Source organism: Delphinapterus leucas, chromosome 1, assembly GCF_059928025.1.
Source record: "Delphinapterus leucas isolate spDelLeu-1000000601 "Yukka" chromosome 1, BTC_Dleu_Yukka2, whole genome shotgun sequence".
NCBI lineage: Eukaryota > Metazoa > Chordata > Mammalia > Artiodactyla > Monodontidae > Delphinapterus > Delphinapterus leucas.
The window spans coordinates 190178127-190192084 of record NC_143129.1 but is presented as its reverse complement, the minus strand read 5'-3'; the positions used below and the strand labels follow the sequence as shown (position 1 = coordinate 190192084).

At 68.1% G+C, this 13958-nt stretch overlaps 1 protein-coding gene across 1 annotated transcript; it reads right to left on the bottom strand.

Moving 5' to 3' along the window:
* Positions 1-6895: 6895 nt before the first annotated feature.
* Positions 6896-13893, bottom strand: C1QTNF12 (C1q and TNF related 12). Its single transcript, XM_089902255.1, has 8 exons — positions 10704-13893; positions 8729-8841; positions 8560-8675; positions 8311-8462; positions 7868-7976; positions 7542-7632; positions 7224-7302; positions 6896-7092 (listed from the first exon to the last, which is right to left on the bottom strand). The coding sequence occupies exons 1-8, from the start codon at positions 10869-10871 to the stop codon at positions 6994-6996; spliced, it is 927 nt and encodes a 308-aa protein (XP_089758381.1). The 5' UTR covers positions 10872-13893; the 3' UTR covers positions 6896-6993.
* Positions 13894-13958: the final 65 nt, after the last annotated feature.

Below are 13958 nucleotides of genomic sequence, written 5' to 3'. Positions count from 1 at the left end.
AGGCCCGTCCAGATCACCCACCGACAACTCCCCCTGGCCTCACGCTTCCCCCGGCCTTCACCTGTGTACCTGGCTGTCCCGGGGTCTGTGCTGCCCCAGGAGTGAGACCGACCCGGGAAACAGGAGCCCCTTGCCTGCCACCTGCTGGGCCCAACTGCTCGGAAGATGCCTCCCGGGAGGCAGAGCTGGCGCTGCTGGGTGCCCGGAAGCCATGGCTCAGGCTCAGCCAGCCCCGTGTCCTCTGGATGGGCCTGGGCGGCTGCCTCAGGATACGAAGTGCTGCTGCGTGTGGGTCCTCCTAGGACGTGGCCCCATCCCCTCGGACCTTCTCTGTCCACCCACCTGCCTGGGTGGGGCCCATATTTAGCTGTGGTCAAGGTTCTCAGGGGCCGGCTACGGGCTGTGCTGTGTCCCCCAGAAGGCGTGTCAGGTCCCAGCCCCCAGGACCTGCAAGTGTGCCCTGATTGGGAAGTAGGGTCTTTGCAGGTGTAACTAAGGTGAGCACAGCAGGTGCAGCCCTACTGTAGTATGACTGTGTTCTCGTAGGAAGAGGAAGCAGAGACCCAGGAAGGAGGAGGCCCTGTGCCGACGGGCAGAGTCCGGAGCGATGCAGCTGCCAGGCCAGAAGCGCCCCGGTGGCCGGCCCGAGGCCCAGAGACCGGCAGGGGTTCCACCCAGAGTCGCAGAGTCTGCTGAGCCCTGGATTTCAGCCGCAGGCCCCAGACTGTGGGAGACCCCGTTTCCCTGTGGACAAGCACAGCTCCGACGCCACCTGCCCGGTCCTCCCAACTCTGGGCGCTTGGCGGGCGCCTGCCGGGGCATGCCAGAGCCCTCAGCCACTGGCCGAGCCCAGCCTCCGCCACGTCCCAGGGCTCAGCACAGACCCTGCCACCTGGGGGCAGGCCCGCAGTGGCCGTGCCAGGATCCCCGCAGCCTGTGCTTCACCTGCCTGGCCCCACGTTCCCTCCACCCATCGGGCCCCCCGTGGCCCTGTGGACTGGGTCTCAGCCCTGTGTCCGCAGGGTCTCACGGGGACGGCCAGCCCTCTTCTCGGGCCCCTGCCCCAGGCACCCTGTCCACATCGTGAGACCACTGACCTTGCCATCCAGGGCCCCACGGAGCCCACAGCAGCTGCCGTGGACGCTGCCCGGCCCCCGCGGCCTCCAGAGCAACTTGAGAACCCCAAGGTCAAGGTCACATCCAGTCGTTCCTTGGTGCTTGCGCTCTGGTTCCAGGGGCTTGATGAAGGGCGCGGGATCCTCTTCCTTCTTATAAACACGCTCTGGGCTGAGCCGACATCTCTCTCCCACCATGAGTCCAGGGAGGTGGTGAAAGGCTGCCCCGCCCACCTGTCCAGGCCCCCAGCCCTGGGTCTCCCCTGCCGTCACCGTCCCCACAGCCTTGGGAGCTGGAAGAAGACCTCTCACCTGTCACCTGGCCTCTGCGGGCGCCCCCCAGGCCCCACCCCTCGGTTCCGCCCCCCCTCCAACCCCACCCCATCTGTGGATGGTGCTACTGGCTCCCCACCCCTCCCCAGCACGCCCCCCTTCAGACCTCACGGCCTCACACAGAGACAGCACTGCCCACCACGGCCACACTGCGGCCAGGCGACCCCTCCAACGGCGCTGACCGCTTCAGGGATCCCCCAGAGCAAACAGCAACCAGCCGCCCCACGCGTCCCCAGGGTCCCTCCTCGGCTAGGGGTCCCAGGAACCCACCCCACCCTTCCTCCCCAAGGACCCTGAGCCTCCCTTGCCGTGGGGCCCTGGATGGGTGATGAGAGGAGAGCAGGAGGGGAGTGGAAGACGGCCAGCCTCAGTCCTCTGCTCGGGCCACAGTGACCAGCAAGACCCTCAGTGTGACCTTGTGGACATCCCACAGACCGTGGCTGCAGCACCGGCTCTGCCCAGGGCCCGGGTCTGGTGGGAGTCACAGGGGAGGCCAGTGGCCAACGGCCGAGTCTCCACTGATACCCCTCCCGGCTCCTGGAGCCCCAGAACAGGACGCGAGGAATGAGTGACATCAGGAAAGGTGAGCAGTTCCTGTGACGCTAGGGCAGGGCCTGACCCCACTCTGGATGTCAGCCTCAGTCGGCCAGCTCAGAAGACCGGGCAGAGGTACGGCCCCTGGCCCAAGCACCAGCAGGCACCCCGGGTCCAGCCAATGCCACCCGACTGATGAGGTCTGCCCAGGAGATGGAAGTGGGGGCCTGGGGGGAACCTAGGAAGTGGTAGGGTCACGGGTCTCTACAGAGGGGTTTCCACTGGAGCCTAGAGATGGCAGCTACCCGAGAGCACACCCCCCGCCCTGGGAAGGGGGCTCTGGTGGCCAGGTGGGCAGCTGGACCCTGGACCTTAGGAGGCCTGGGCAGTGGGGACAAGGGTGTTAGCAGGGGGCCGTCTCTGACCTGGCCACTTGGCAGGACATCAAGGACCCTCCCACCATACGATGCCCTGGACTCACAGCTGGTACCCCATTGCCGCTGGCCCCGGGTCATGCCTGCTGGCCGGCCAGCAGGGTCCACCGGGCAGGGCTCAGCTGGCCATGGTGCTGGGTGACGCCCAGGGCTGGGGAGGAGCCAGGAGCCAGGGTGGCCATGGGGACCGGAAAGAGGTTGACTCTGTCCTCTGAACACCGAACCTCCATGGCCCTGCCGGCGGGACAGGCGCCCAGGGAGGGCCCTCGTCCAGCTCCCACTTCCCACTAACACAGGGCCTGACCCGGCCCAGTGACCCGAGAAGGAAAAACCCCAGCCCCGGCCCCTCCCTCCTTTGGCATCTGAGGGTCTCGGCGGCCCAGCCCCCGAGGGGGCCCGGCACCCCCGGCTACAGCCAGCCACCCCGTCCCACGCAGAGTGCCGGGCGGATGGCCAGAGCCAGGCTTGAGCCCGGCCAGCAGTGCTGGGTCACCGTGTCCAGCCCTCTGACTGTGTTCCCAGACGGACCCCAGCCTGCACCTCTGGCCCCAGAGGCGAGAGCGGGCAGCCTCCACAGTGAAGGCCAGGCCGATCCCGCTGTGGGGCCTGGTGCGGGCGGCAGGGCGGCGGGGCAGCAGCAGGGGTTGCTTCTGGAGACACTTCGCTTCAGAGGCGGAGCTCTGCCCGTGATGCCCCTTCCTGTTCAGTCCCGTTCTCACACGCCCGGGTCCCACCAGCCGCCTGGAGGGGCTGCGGGCACAGGTGGCCATCTCTCCTGGCCTGGCTACTGCCCCACTGCCCCAGGTGTGCGTGTGACGCCAGCTGTTGCAACACCAATGTCATCGCACCAGAGGAGCCCATGAGTCACTGCCCCACAGCAGGGCTGCACCCAAATCCTCCCGAACAAAGGCTCTTGGTCCCCACGGCCCCGGCCCCCGCCCCCGCCGGGTCTGCCCGCATGCACCACAAGACACTCCGGCAGACGCACCGAGGGGCAGGCACGCTAATGGCGGCACACACAGGCACAGGTGTGGGAGTTGCCAATACCCAGGCGGGCTCCCCAGCCTGTGTCCACCCAGCTCTAGGCCCTGGGCAGTGGTCCTTCCCCACCCGGCATCCATGGCTGTGCGGCCACCAGCCCGACTGTCCAGCACGAAAGCCTCCCCAGCTGGACCAATGCCAGCGGGTCTCCCCAGTGCCAAGGATCCTGACCGTGGCCGTTCCTGAGCTCAGGGACTGGCCAGCCAGGGTCTCCAGCCACCGAGGCCTGGACACCTGCTCTGTATTCACTCCCGAGGGTCCTGGTGATTCAGCTCTGCCAAGAAAGCCCAGGCAGGCCGCAGGGCGGAGAGAGAGGACACTCAGAGACCCCCACACGTGTCATCCAGACACCAGGGACCATGGGAGGCTCCACTTGGACCACAGGTCAGGGCGGAGCTCCCAGAGTCACCACCGCAGCCACCACTGGGACACGCGGGGTCAGCACGGCGGGCCCAGGTACGTGCAGACCCAGGGAGAGGTGCACAGCCGCACAGAAGACACGTCCACCCAGGTCCCAACGGGCCCCCTGCACTCCCCACACCCACACACCCTCGGGCCGTTTTGGGTCCTTGGCCCAGGTCACAGGATTCAGAGGGTCTGGGCTGGCTAAGGACAGGGGCCCCGGTGGGGAGAGGCAGCCCAAGGGGCCCTTGGAGCAGATCCCTACGCCCAGCCCAGGCCTAGCCTGAGGGGACGAAGTCACACCGAGCTGGGCACCGGCCACAGGCGGCCGCAAAGGGCTGCAGGGGGCCGGCGTGTCCTGGCCACACCCTGAGGGCCTCCCCCTCCCCGGAGCCCCAGCCCAGGCCAGGTGGGCAGCCTGTCCTGCTGGCCTCAGCCCTACCCTGTCCCATCCGCAGCCCACAGAGGGGACCAGGGGCCACCCCTGCCCCTGCCAGCTCCTGCGGGGCGGAGTGGGGGGAAGGGAGGGGGGCTGACAGCTGCGCCCGGACCTGAGAGAACTTCGAACTGCCCTGAGCCAGAGACCCACATTCTTGTCTGCAGTGAAACTGGACAGCAGGCCGAGGGTGCTGACCTGGCTCTGGCCCAACTTGGACACACCTGCCCCCAGCACCCCAGGGCTGCCTCAGCCTCGGGGCCAGGAGGGGCAGTCAGCAGCAGCCCGGCTGTGGCCGGGGACCAGGGCTTGGGAAGCCAGGGCTGGAGTGCTCCCAGGAGGAAGTGTCCTCCCTCACGGGAGCCCCCAGCACAGCAAGTCCCCAGGCCCGGCTGCAGGCAGAAGGGTCAGCCAGAGGTTCTGGGAACTGAGCCTAGAAGGGCCAGCGGGGTCAGCCTAGCACCTGCCGCTGCTTCAGAGCAGGGCTCGGAGTCAGGGCTCAAGCTGAGGCCGCCCAGCGCTGTGCTGGCCACCCCAAAGCCCAGCTCCAAACCCAGAGTCCAGGACAGGGAAAAGAGCCCCGTCCCCAGGCCCCCAACCCGGAACCCCCGGTGAGCCCGAGGGGCAAGAGCTGCTACAACCCACCCCAGGAGCCCCTGCTCAGACTGGGTGGGTGTGACTGTAAGGGCCCAGGGCCCAGGGAGCTTAGCAAACACCCCAGTTTGGGTCCAGCTTCAGGAGATGACGGGGCTGAGAGAAAATGATGCTGCTGGGTCCAGGGCGGGGCCTTTGGGGGCCTCACCCTGCACTGGCCACTTGTCCGCACTGAGAGCACAGCCTGCGTCTTTGAGGGCCACCCCAGCTCGTGCCCCTGGACCCGCCTATAGCAGCCACTGCCGCCCACCCCAGCCCCCCATGTCTTTGCTCCGGCTCTCCCAGCGCCAGGGCCCAGCTGGACACGGCACATTCCAAGGGAATTAGAGCTAAGTGGTTAATGACCTCCCATTAGGGGCAGAAACCGGGAGGAAGAAGAGACAGACGGGAAGTGTGGAGTCGGGCGCCGGGCGCGGGCCCTCCGGCCCTGGCCACCTGCCTGCAGAAGCCCTGGGCGGCCGGCTTGTCCGTCCTCTCCATCTCTCTTCTCCTCATCTCCTGTCTCCCGTCTGTCGCCCCAGCAGGGCCTGGCCCCGACCTCTGTCATCACAGCCCCTGGCAGGTCTGGGTGAGGTGAGACCTGCCCCCTCCCGGGCCGGGCGGGGTGGGGGGACCGGCCGGTGTTGAAGGACAGTCAGGAGAGCCCCGGGGGCGGGGGGGCGGGTGGTCTGGTCCCACCAGTCACCGCCTCAGTGAGTCCTGTACATGGGTGGGAACACAGACTGGTGCCTGCGGCCAAGCTGGGCTCCATACAGCAGTGTCAGGAGGCCTGGGCTCCTCGGCCCACACAGGACCTCGGTGCCAGGGGTGTGGGGGGCGGCCCGCAGCCTCCCCCGACCTCCCAACAGAGACCCCAGTGCGCCACTCACGCCTCCCCCTTGCAGGCGGTGGGAACATCCCTCTCAGACCAGGCCGGCGGCGCCATGAAGCCGAGAACCGCCCCCAGACCCGGGGCCCCTGATGCCACCCAGGGGGAGCGGGGAGAGAGGTGGGGACGGGTCAGTGGCCACGCCCGCCGCTGCACGCACTGGTGCCCTCCCGGCACCAGAGCTTTCCTGCCTCATTACCCAGCGGGCTGCAGGGAGGGTCTGGCGGACTCCACTCCCCACGCCAACCCGAGCTGGCAGACGGACACCCGAGCCCCTGCCCTTCCCTGCTCAGCCTTGGAGACGGGTCTCCGGGCCCCCCTGCGGCGGAGCTGATCCCCCACCCCCAAGCCCCAGTCATGGGCGGAGGGGCCAGGTGCGGCCGCCCACCCAGGGCCCAGGTGCCAACCAGCGATGGTATCTCGGCAGCTCTGCAGAGACCCGGACATCCACAACCAATTTACATTCTTTCGTCTGAGCTTGAGTGGTGCGGGCAGGGGCCGAATCCACAGGACCCACAGGCAGGGCCTCAGCCGCCTGTCCAGGCCACTCTGACCCTGTTGCCGGGGGCAGGGGGCAGCCGCCAAGGAGAAGGTGGTGAGAAGTAAGGTCCCTGGGGGAATGAGGGACGCTGAGGACACCCGGGCCGCGGGGACACCGTCCGCGTCTGGAGGGTGTGAGGCTGGCGGCCAGCACACCTGTCTGCTCCCCACCAGCCCCACGGGGGGCCCCGCCTCGCCCTCTGCTCCCCGACACGCACTGTGCCACTCACCAGCCTCGAGGTCTCCCAGGCCCTGTGAGTGTCCACGGGCTGCTACCCTCTGAGGCTGGGGCGGTCCCAGGCCATGGGCAGGGCCAAGCGGCGGCCTGAACAGACACCTGTCCTTGTCATCAAGGTAAACGTGGCCCCTGGCAGGCACAGGGGCCGTGGGGGGCGCACCCCGGCTGCCAGGGTGCTCGGCCGGAAGCTCCACCTCCAGGGCCAAGCCCGCGCCCGCACCCATGGGTGTCCTGAGGCCACTCCACGGCTGCTTCTGCCCCCGCCCTCCCCCACCCCTACAACGCCGCAGCGACCAGGCGACAGGAAGGGCTGGGGGCTCTTTATTGCTGTGACCCCAGGTTTACCGGAGGGCAGCAGGGTGAGGGTTGCGGCAGCTCCCCCGCAGCCCGTCGGCCCCTCACGTGCCCAGAAGCAGGCCGGAGAAGCTGGAGCTGCTCTGGACGGTGAGGGCTGCGCCGGAGCCATTGTCCACAAAGACGGAGGTGTACTGTCCCGCCTGCAGACACCCACAGTGGACGTTACCACCCACAGGGCCCGGCTGCCGGCCAGGCGACACCCGGCCCGGGCAGCTTGGAGGCCCAGGACTGTCCCCCGCCCCCGCACTGCCCCCCCGCCCCCCGGCCTCACCTGCAGCTGCAGCAGCCCCTGCACGTGCACCGTGAAGACCCTGCCGCCGCTCTCCAGGCCGGAGATGGCCTCCAGGGACCTGGATGCAGGGCCGCAGGGGTGAGGGCACAGTGGCCGTGGGGTGGCGTGGCGTGGCGTGGCGTGGCGTGGGGTGGGCCCCCCCCGTGAGGCACCCCCCCCGCTGGCGCCCAGAGACTCGCGTGCTCCTGCCCCGGTGCTCACTGCAGTTCTCTGTGTTCAGGGGAGCCCCCCTCTGTGGGCAAGATGGTCCCCGTGCCCCTCAGGACGCCCCCACGACCCCCAGGAGGGCCCACTCACGTGTGGCGATGGCACAGGGACTCGATGCAGACCAGCACACGCACTGTGTCCCGGGCCCGCAGCCGGGCCCTGCCCTGCAGCTCCCTGGGGTCTGCGGAGACAGGCCAGGTCTGCAGCACCTTCAGGGAGGACGGAGCAGGGGGGGCAGGGGCTGGGGGGCTTCAGGGCACACTGCGGGTTGGGGAGGGTGGGCGTGAGGACCCGTCCAGCCCCCAGGGGAGTCGGGGTGCGAGCAGGAGATGCCTCTGCAATAGGACCTGGGCCTGGGGCACACCCGGAAGGCCAGCCCCCACGCCCCACATGCACCCTGGCCCGGCCCCGCTCACCCACGTGCAGGCTAGCAAAGAATTGGAAGATGGCAGTGACCGGGGCTGTGAACCGACCGGAGGCCAGGCTCAGGCCAGACCCCCGCAGGAAGGCACCCTGGGCAGCGGGCTGAAAGGACAGCAGGGGGGTGCGGGCTACAGAGTCTGAACCCTCACCTTCCACACCCAGCCTGGCGGAGGCGCCTGAGACCAACAGCCCCCAACCCAAAGAGGCCCCAGGTGGGCAAGGCAGAGGGCTGACCCGTGCATCTGCACCCACCCAGGCCTCTGGGCACAGATCAGGGCCCCAAGGACCTCCAGAGGGGAGGGTGTGCCTGCCCCTGACCACCCCGGACCCCACCGCGAGCCTCGGCGGGGCGTGCGTGGGCCCGGGGTCGCCCGGCCCTGCTGGGGCCTGAGCACCCACAGTGGAAGCCCCCGGGCTGCCCCCCACGCCCACTCACGGCCTGGAAGCCCTGCAGCTCCACCAGCGTCCTCTTGTCCACCAGCACCGGGCCCTTCAGCCGACAGTGGAAGGCCTCGGACACCAGCCACCTCCCCGTCCCCTCGGGCAGCGGGGGGCCCAGCGGCGCTGAGGACCGACGCTCGGTAGCCTCTGTGGGGACAGGGTGGAGGGGCGGCTCGGCTCAGCTTGGGGTACCCCCAGGGTGACCTCCTGAGCCTCGGGAGAAGAGTGGGCGGGGGGTGCCTACCCTTCAGCATCCCCTGAAACTCCCGGAGCACAGCCTCCTGGGCCACTTCCGCACCGGGGGGTCCTGGGGGGCCAGGGGAGCCTCGCTGTGGGGGAGCAGGAGAAAATGAGGATAGTGGTGGGACCCACAGCCATCCCCATCCTGGGCTTAGACCCCGGGGCTCACCGACTTCTTGTCCTGGCCTCGGCACCGTTTCTTTGAGGCCCCGTCATCGGGGCGCCGGACGAAGTTCAGCCATGTCATGTGGGCATCTGTGAACTCAGGCCCTGAGGCCTCAGGCAGCTGAAGGGTCAGAGGACAGGGCTAGAGTGCTGACCACCAGGCCCCGCTGGGCCCTGCCCCACTGCCCCCAGGGGAGAACAGGGAACTGCGGGGCCCTGGGCAGACACAAGGAAGATGGCAACGGGGCACCACAGGCCACCCCCAGGACTCAGGCCAGGGCCTGACGTCCAGGAGCCTCGGGTCTGCTGCTGTGTTGCAGCAACCGTTCCCAAGCAGACAGGCACACCCGTGTGCACATGGGGCCGGGCCCCACACGTCCTGACAGGGGCCCAGCCCCGGCTGAGAAAGGCAGTGGTGGGCAGGAGTGAGTTCTCCAGAGCCGTGTGAGGCTGGGGGCAGTGGGCAAGGTCCCGCTCTGTGCTGGGCATCGGGTGTGCCAGCTGGCAGCCCAGGATCGGACCCTGCAAGCCCCCCTCCTACGCCCAGTTTCTGCAGCAGGGCAGCAGGAGAGGCAGGGGCACGCCCAGCCCCAACATCAGAGAACGAGACAGCGTGCCAGGGGAGGGGCATGTGCCGGGAGCTCGGTCCCTCTCTGCGTCCAGGTCTGTGTGCCAGCCTCACACAGAGGTCCCTGAAGTGGCCAGGAGCGCAGCAGACTCTGGTCTGGCAGGAGAGAGCCACTGCCACGAGGCCAGTGGAGCCCTGGCTACTCCTGGAGAGCCGTCCAGGCAGGCACGAAGAGGGGTCCTGGCCAAGGTCCGGTCCAGCGGTCAGCCTCCAGCGCCAAACACGACGAAGGCCCAGGCTCCCAGGGCAGGCCTTTACCCTGGGGAGCTGGGAGGGGCCCGCCAGGGAAGGGAGAGGAGCCAGGAACTTCCGAACGTTCCGGGTCCTCACTTCTGTTGTCCGCCTGTTCCTCTGGCCGCCTCAGACCCGAGCCATGTTGGAGGACCCGGGGTGGGCAGGTGGGGGAGGAGCCCAGCCCCAGCAGGAAGAGCAGGGCTCCTGACGCCTGGGGAGGGCCGTCTTGTGGCAGGGGTGACGTGGCCAGGGACACCCCCCTATCTGCCCCCAGACTGCCCTGCCCTGGCTCTGGAGGGGCAGGCCGGGCAGGAACTGTCCCCAAGGACACCTCCCCCAGGAGCCTGGCTCAAGAGTTTGCATGCCTCTGCCCCAGAACCTGCTGGCAGCCCACTCCCCTGGCAGCAGGGCCCGAGGAGGACTCTCTCCTCAGCCTACCCAGCTGGAAAACGGCGCCTCCGGCTCCAATGGGGCCGTGTGGGCCGAGAGCAGCCGGGGTGGCCGCCAAGGAGACGCCCTCGGGAGGCGGGAGGCCAGGATCAAAGGCTCGAGGGCTGGCAGGGGGCCTGGCCCAGCAACTGCCGCTTCACTCCAGCGGCCACCAGGCCTGCGCTGCTGGGGTCAGCTCTAAGATCCCTTCAGGGAGCCCCAGCCCAAGAGGGTGGAACCCTAGGGCTGAGGCAGGTACAAGAAGCTCCTCTCAGAGGGCCGGGGGCCTCCCAGGCCTGGAGCACGTCCCATGCCAGAGGCCGTAAGGGGTGCTGGCTGCCCAGCAGCGCGTCAGGCAGAGGCTAGCCTTGGCCTCACCGGCGGCGGGAGTTGGGGCACCCCGGGTTGCAGCAGGGGCTCTGAACTGGCTGCCCAAAGCACCTCCCCCATTTGCAGTCACACCGAATGGCAGCAGGTTGCTCAGGGCATGATGGTCCCTGGGGCTTCAAAGGGTTCAATGTAGCCCACTGGGAAGCCCCTCCACGTCCCCACCCCTCCCCAGGCCCAGAGAGGGTCCTCGAGGCCGGCCCGATCCACACTGCTCCCCGACGGGGAGGGGAGGCCTGGAGAGTCCAGCGGGCAGAGCCTGCAGGTGGGAGGAAGGCGCCCACGTAAGCCCAGACCCTGCATACCTTGGGGAAGCCCAGTAGCCCCTCGCTGCTGGACGTGGTGGCGTTGGGGGCTGCGGGGTGCTGGCCGGGCTTCCGTGGCCTCTTGGGCTCCCGCCGGGCCCTCACGCCCCCATGGAGCGTGAGCTGTGGCCAGAGGAGGGCCGCGGCGGCCGCCCAGACCCAGCGCATGTTGGCTGCCGGGTCGGCTGCGGCGGCTCAGTGATGTGAGCCCAGGTGCCTGAAGGCACTCAGAGCCCCGGCGCGGGAGCACAGCCCGGAGGGCTGCCCGGCCACCACTGTTGCATGTCTGCGCGGGATGAGCCGGGCTAGCAAGGGAAGCGGGAGGACACACCCCTGTCCCCCCAGGTTCCCTCGTGAGCAGTGCCCTTGCCGCCCCGCGCTGCCGCCAAATAAACCCTCCCCTCCTCCCCAGAGCTGGCGGACTCCAAGGGGGAGGGCTCACCGGTGACCCGGGGCGATGATGGGGGCGGAACCCACACTGCTACTGCCCAAGGGGCGAGGCTGCCTCCACCCGGCCCCTTCAGGGCGGGGCCCCGAAGCCACGGGCGGGACGCACTCCATCACAGCCCCTCAGCCGCCTCGTACAACCCCGCTCCTCACCACCTCTCCCGGATCCTGACCCCTCTGGCTCCGCTGCAGGGCCCCCACCCTAGGGTCCTGGTGCTGCCACAGGCACTGGCCCCACTCCCGGGAAGAGCAGGGTCTGGAAGCAGGACAGCTGACCCACTGGGCTCCCAGCCTGTCCCAGCCTTGGTGACCTGGGGTGAGCGGGGCCAGCAGGGGAGACTGGTTGACCTCGGAGGAAAGCTGTGGCACATAGCTGCCCCAAAGCCCTTCTGCCCCCTCCTCTTCTTGGGGCACAGGGCACACCCTTACTGAGGGGCTGCCCTCAATTCAGCCGGGCCCCTTGGGCTCTCCAGTCCCCAGGACTGTTCCCCCAGTAGCTGTGCACAGCCAGACGAGCCAGCAGAGGAGAGCAAGTGACAGTGGGCGGGTCCCCAGGGGGAGCTGGGGCCCTTCCTCACCTCTGGGCTGCAGGCAGCAAGACGGCTGTAGCCAGGTGGCACCCACAGGCTCCAGTGGAGGCCCGGGTGGAGGCTCGATGCCTAAGGCAGGACCCCCATGGCCAGCCACCCCTCGGCTGGTGCAGCCCGGGGCTACGGGCCGTCAGAGCTGTGGCTGGCCGTCAAGGACCTGCTGCCTGCAGCCCAGCCTTGAGGAAGGTGGCACAGCTCACTACCCTGGAGGGCAGCACAGGGGACCCTCCAGACACCCCCCCCCCGCAACGGGCAGACTCCAGGAGGAACAACGGGGAAGGAGACCCCGGCCCCAGGCCATGTCCACAGTCGGCAGCTACAGGCAGAGCCGCCCCAGACACAAGCTGGGGGGGGACAACGTGAGGAGCATCTGCCCGAGGACACCTGGCCCCTCCCTCCTGGCTCAGGTGGAGGTGCTCACCTCCCAGGACGGCAGCGGCCGGCCCCAGTGACTCCTGGACTCACTGTGGGGGTCGAGTGTCCGGGTGCTGAGCCCAGGTCTCAAGGAGGTCATGGTACAGAAGGCTGCGCTGCGCCATCCCCGCTGGGACCCTCCACGTGACCTGCGGCCAGCAGCCGGCCAGGGGGCTGCCACACAGACCTCTCCTCTCCCAGGCTGGGCACCTGTGTCCTGCTGGCCTGGGCCACGTGGACATGGCACTTGTGCCAGGCTCCGGCACCAGCCCGTGGGTCCTGTGGGTCCCAGCTCCCCCAGTGAGGCTGGGCCAAAGGGAGCCTGCTCGAGGCATCCACGCCTCCCAGCCACAGCCACCGACTGCCCGTGGGGAGGCTCAGGCCAGCTGCCCGCGACCCGACCATGGACACACCGCCTCTGCAGGGGAGGACGGGACCTCGGAGCCCCGGCACAGCCCTCAGCAGGCCGTCTGCCCGCCGCCCGGGTGGGGCCGCGACAGCCTCTCAGGCTGAGACCTCCGAGCTGCGCCTGCCAGGTGACACCCCAAACCTGGGCCTGGGAGAACCTTCTGAGGGAGAGACACAGGCCCAACAGGACAAGGTCATCTTTTATTCGGGGGTCACATCAGACAGCAAGCTGCCACAGGCGCCAGGGGGAGCCTCTGTACAGCACAGATCTGCTCCCACCGCTGACTGAAGTTTTTAAAAGTTGAGATTTCACACACAGAAAAGAAAAAACACTTGTCAAGTAATTTCTATTTCCCAAACGTTCCTCCTTCGAAGAACCTCAGGAAACGCGGAGCGTCTGGAAGGGGCACCAACCTCCACAGACGCACCCTCGGGCCAGCAGTGGACGGAGGGAGGCCTGGCAAAGCCGCACCCATCGGGGTCCGGGCCCAGCAGCACAGCACCACCCCGCCACCGGGGTCCACCGTGGGTCGCAGGACACCCAGCTGCCCACGGGCTACCCAGTGCTGGGCGGAGAGGAACTTGTAGTATACAGACCCCAAGAGCACAAAACTTAGGAACAAAGACAAAATGAAAGACTCTTTTTCACAAGAGCGGGTTGAATACACACAAGCAGTAAATCAAAGAGCAATTTTAAATAAATTGATCAAAAAACAAAGAACGTGAAAGATGCACCAACACCGGGCTGCACGCGGCTTCCCTGCCGGCCTCTGGAGTGAGGTCACAGGTTGTCGTGTGGTGGCGCCTGGACACGGCGCCTTCCAAACACCGTGCAGGATGTCATTAGCAGAGACGAGAACAGGGAGACGTCGGCGATCCAGGAGGCGCAGGCCCCAGGTCTGAGACGGCACCCACCAGCGCTGCCCCTGAACCCGGGTGTCCTTCCCGGGCGGCCAGCCTCTAGGAACCGGCCACAGATCCGCTGTGAAAGGGAATGTGTGAGCCTGTCTCCAGGGCAAACCAAAGAGCTGGACCACGTGTGCGGGAAGCCCCACGTGTGCAGAGCCTGTCCGGCGGGTGGGACCCAGGGGCCCGCTGGGGGGGTCTCCTCCTTCCATTAGCGCAGCCAGTGGGAGCCCGCAGGAAGCCATGGGGGTGAGAGAAAGCCGGCAGCGCGACCGCGCAGGACGCACAGCTCAGCCCCGGTGACAGCCTGTGGTCAGAAAGGAAGCAGATTCTCAACTTCAGCAAAACAGAGCACACGTGCTTTTTCCCAGGAGGAACCTGCTTCATTCTAAGTAAACACAAATGCCAAAGCCCAATCCCCTGACCCACCCATGGCTGTCCCCAGCCAGCGGGCCCCGGGCCACCCTGCCAGGCCCCCAGCCACCCTGCC

What these genes read in the sequence shown, in the direction of transcription:
- C1QTNF12 (XM_089902255.1), bottom strand. Translation starts at nt 10,871, where the DNA reads ATGCGCTGGGTCTGGGCGGCCGCCGCGGCCCTCCTCTGGCCACAGCTC. An exon ending in TGCCGAGGCCAGGACAAGAA is followed by an intron (nt 8,676 to 8,728) that starts GTCGGTGAGCCC and finishes GTGGGTCCCACC; the next exon opens with ACTATCCTCATTTTCTCCTG. An exon ending in TCCCTGTGCCATCGCCACAC is followed by an intron (nt 7,303 to 7,541) that starts GTGAGTGGGCCC and finishes CCCTGCATCCAG; the next exon opens with GTCCCTGGAGGCCATCTCCG.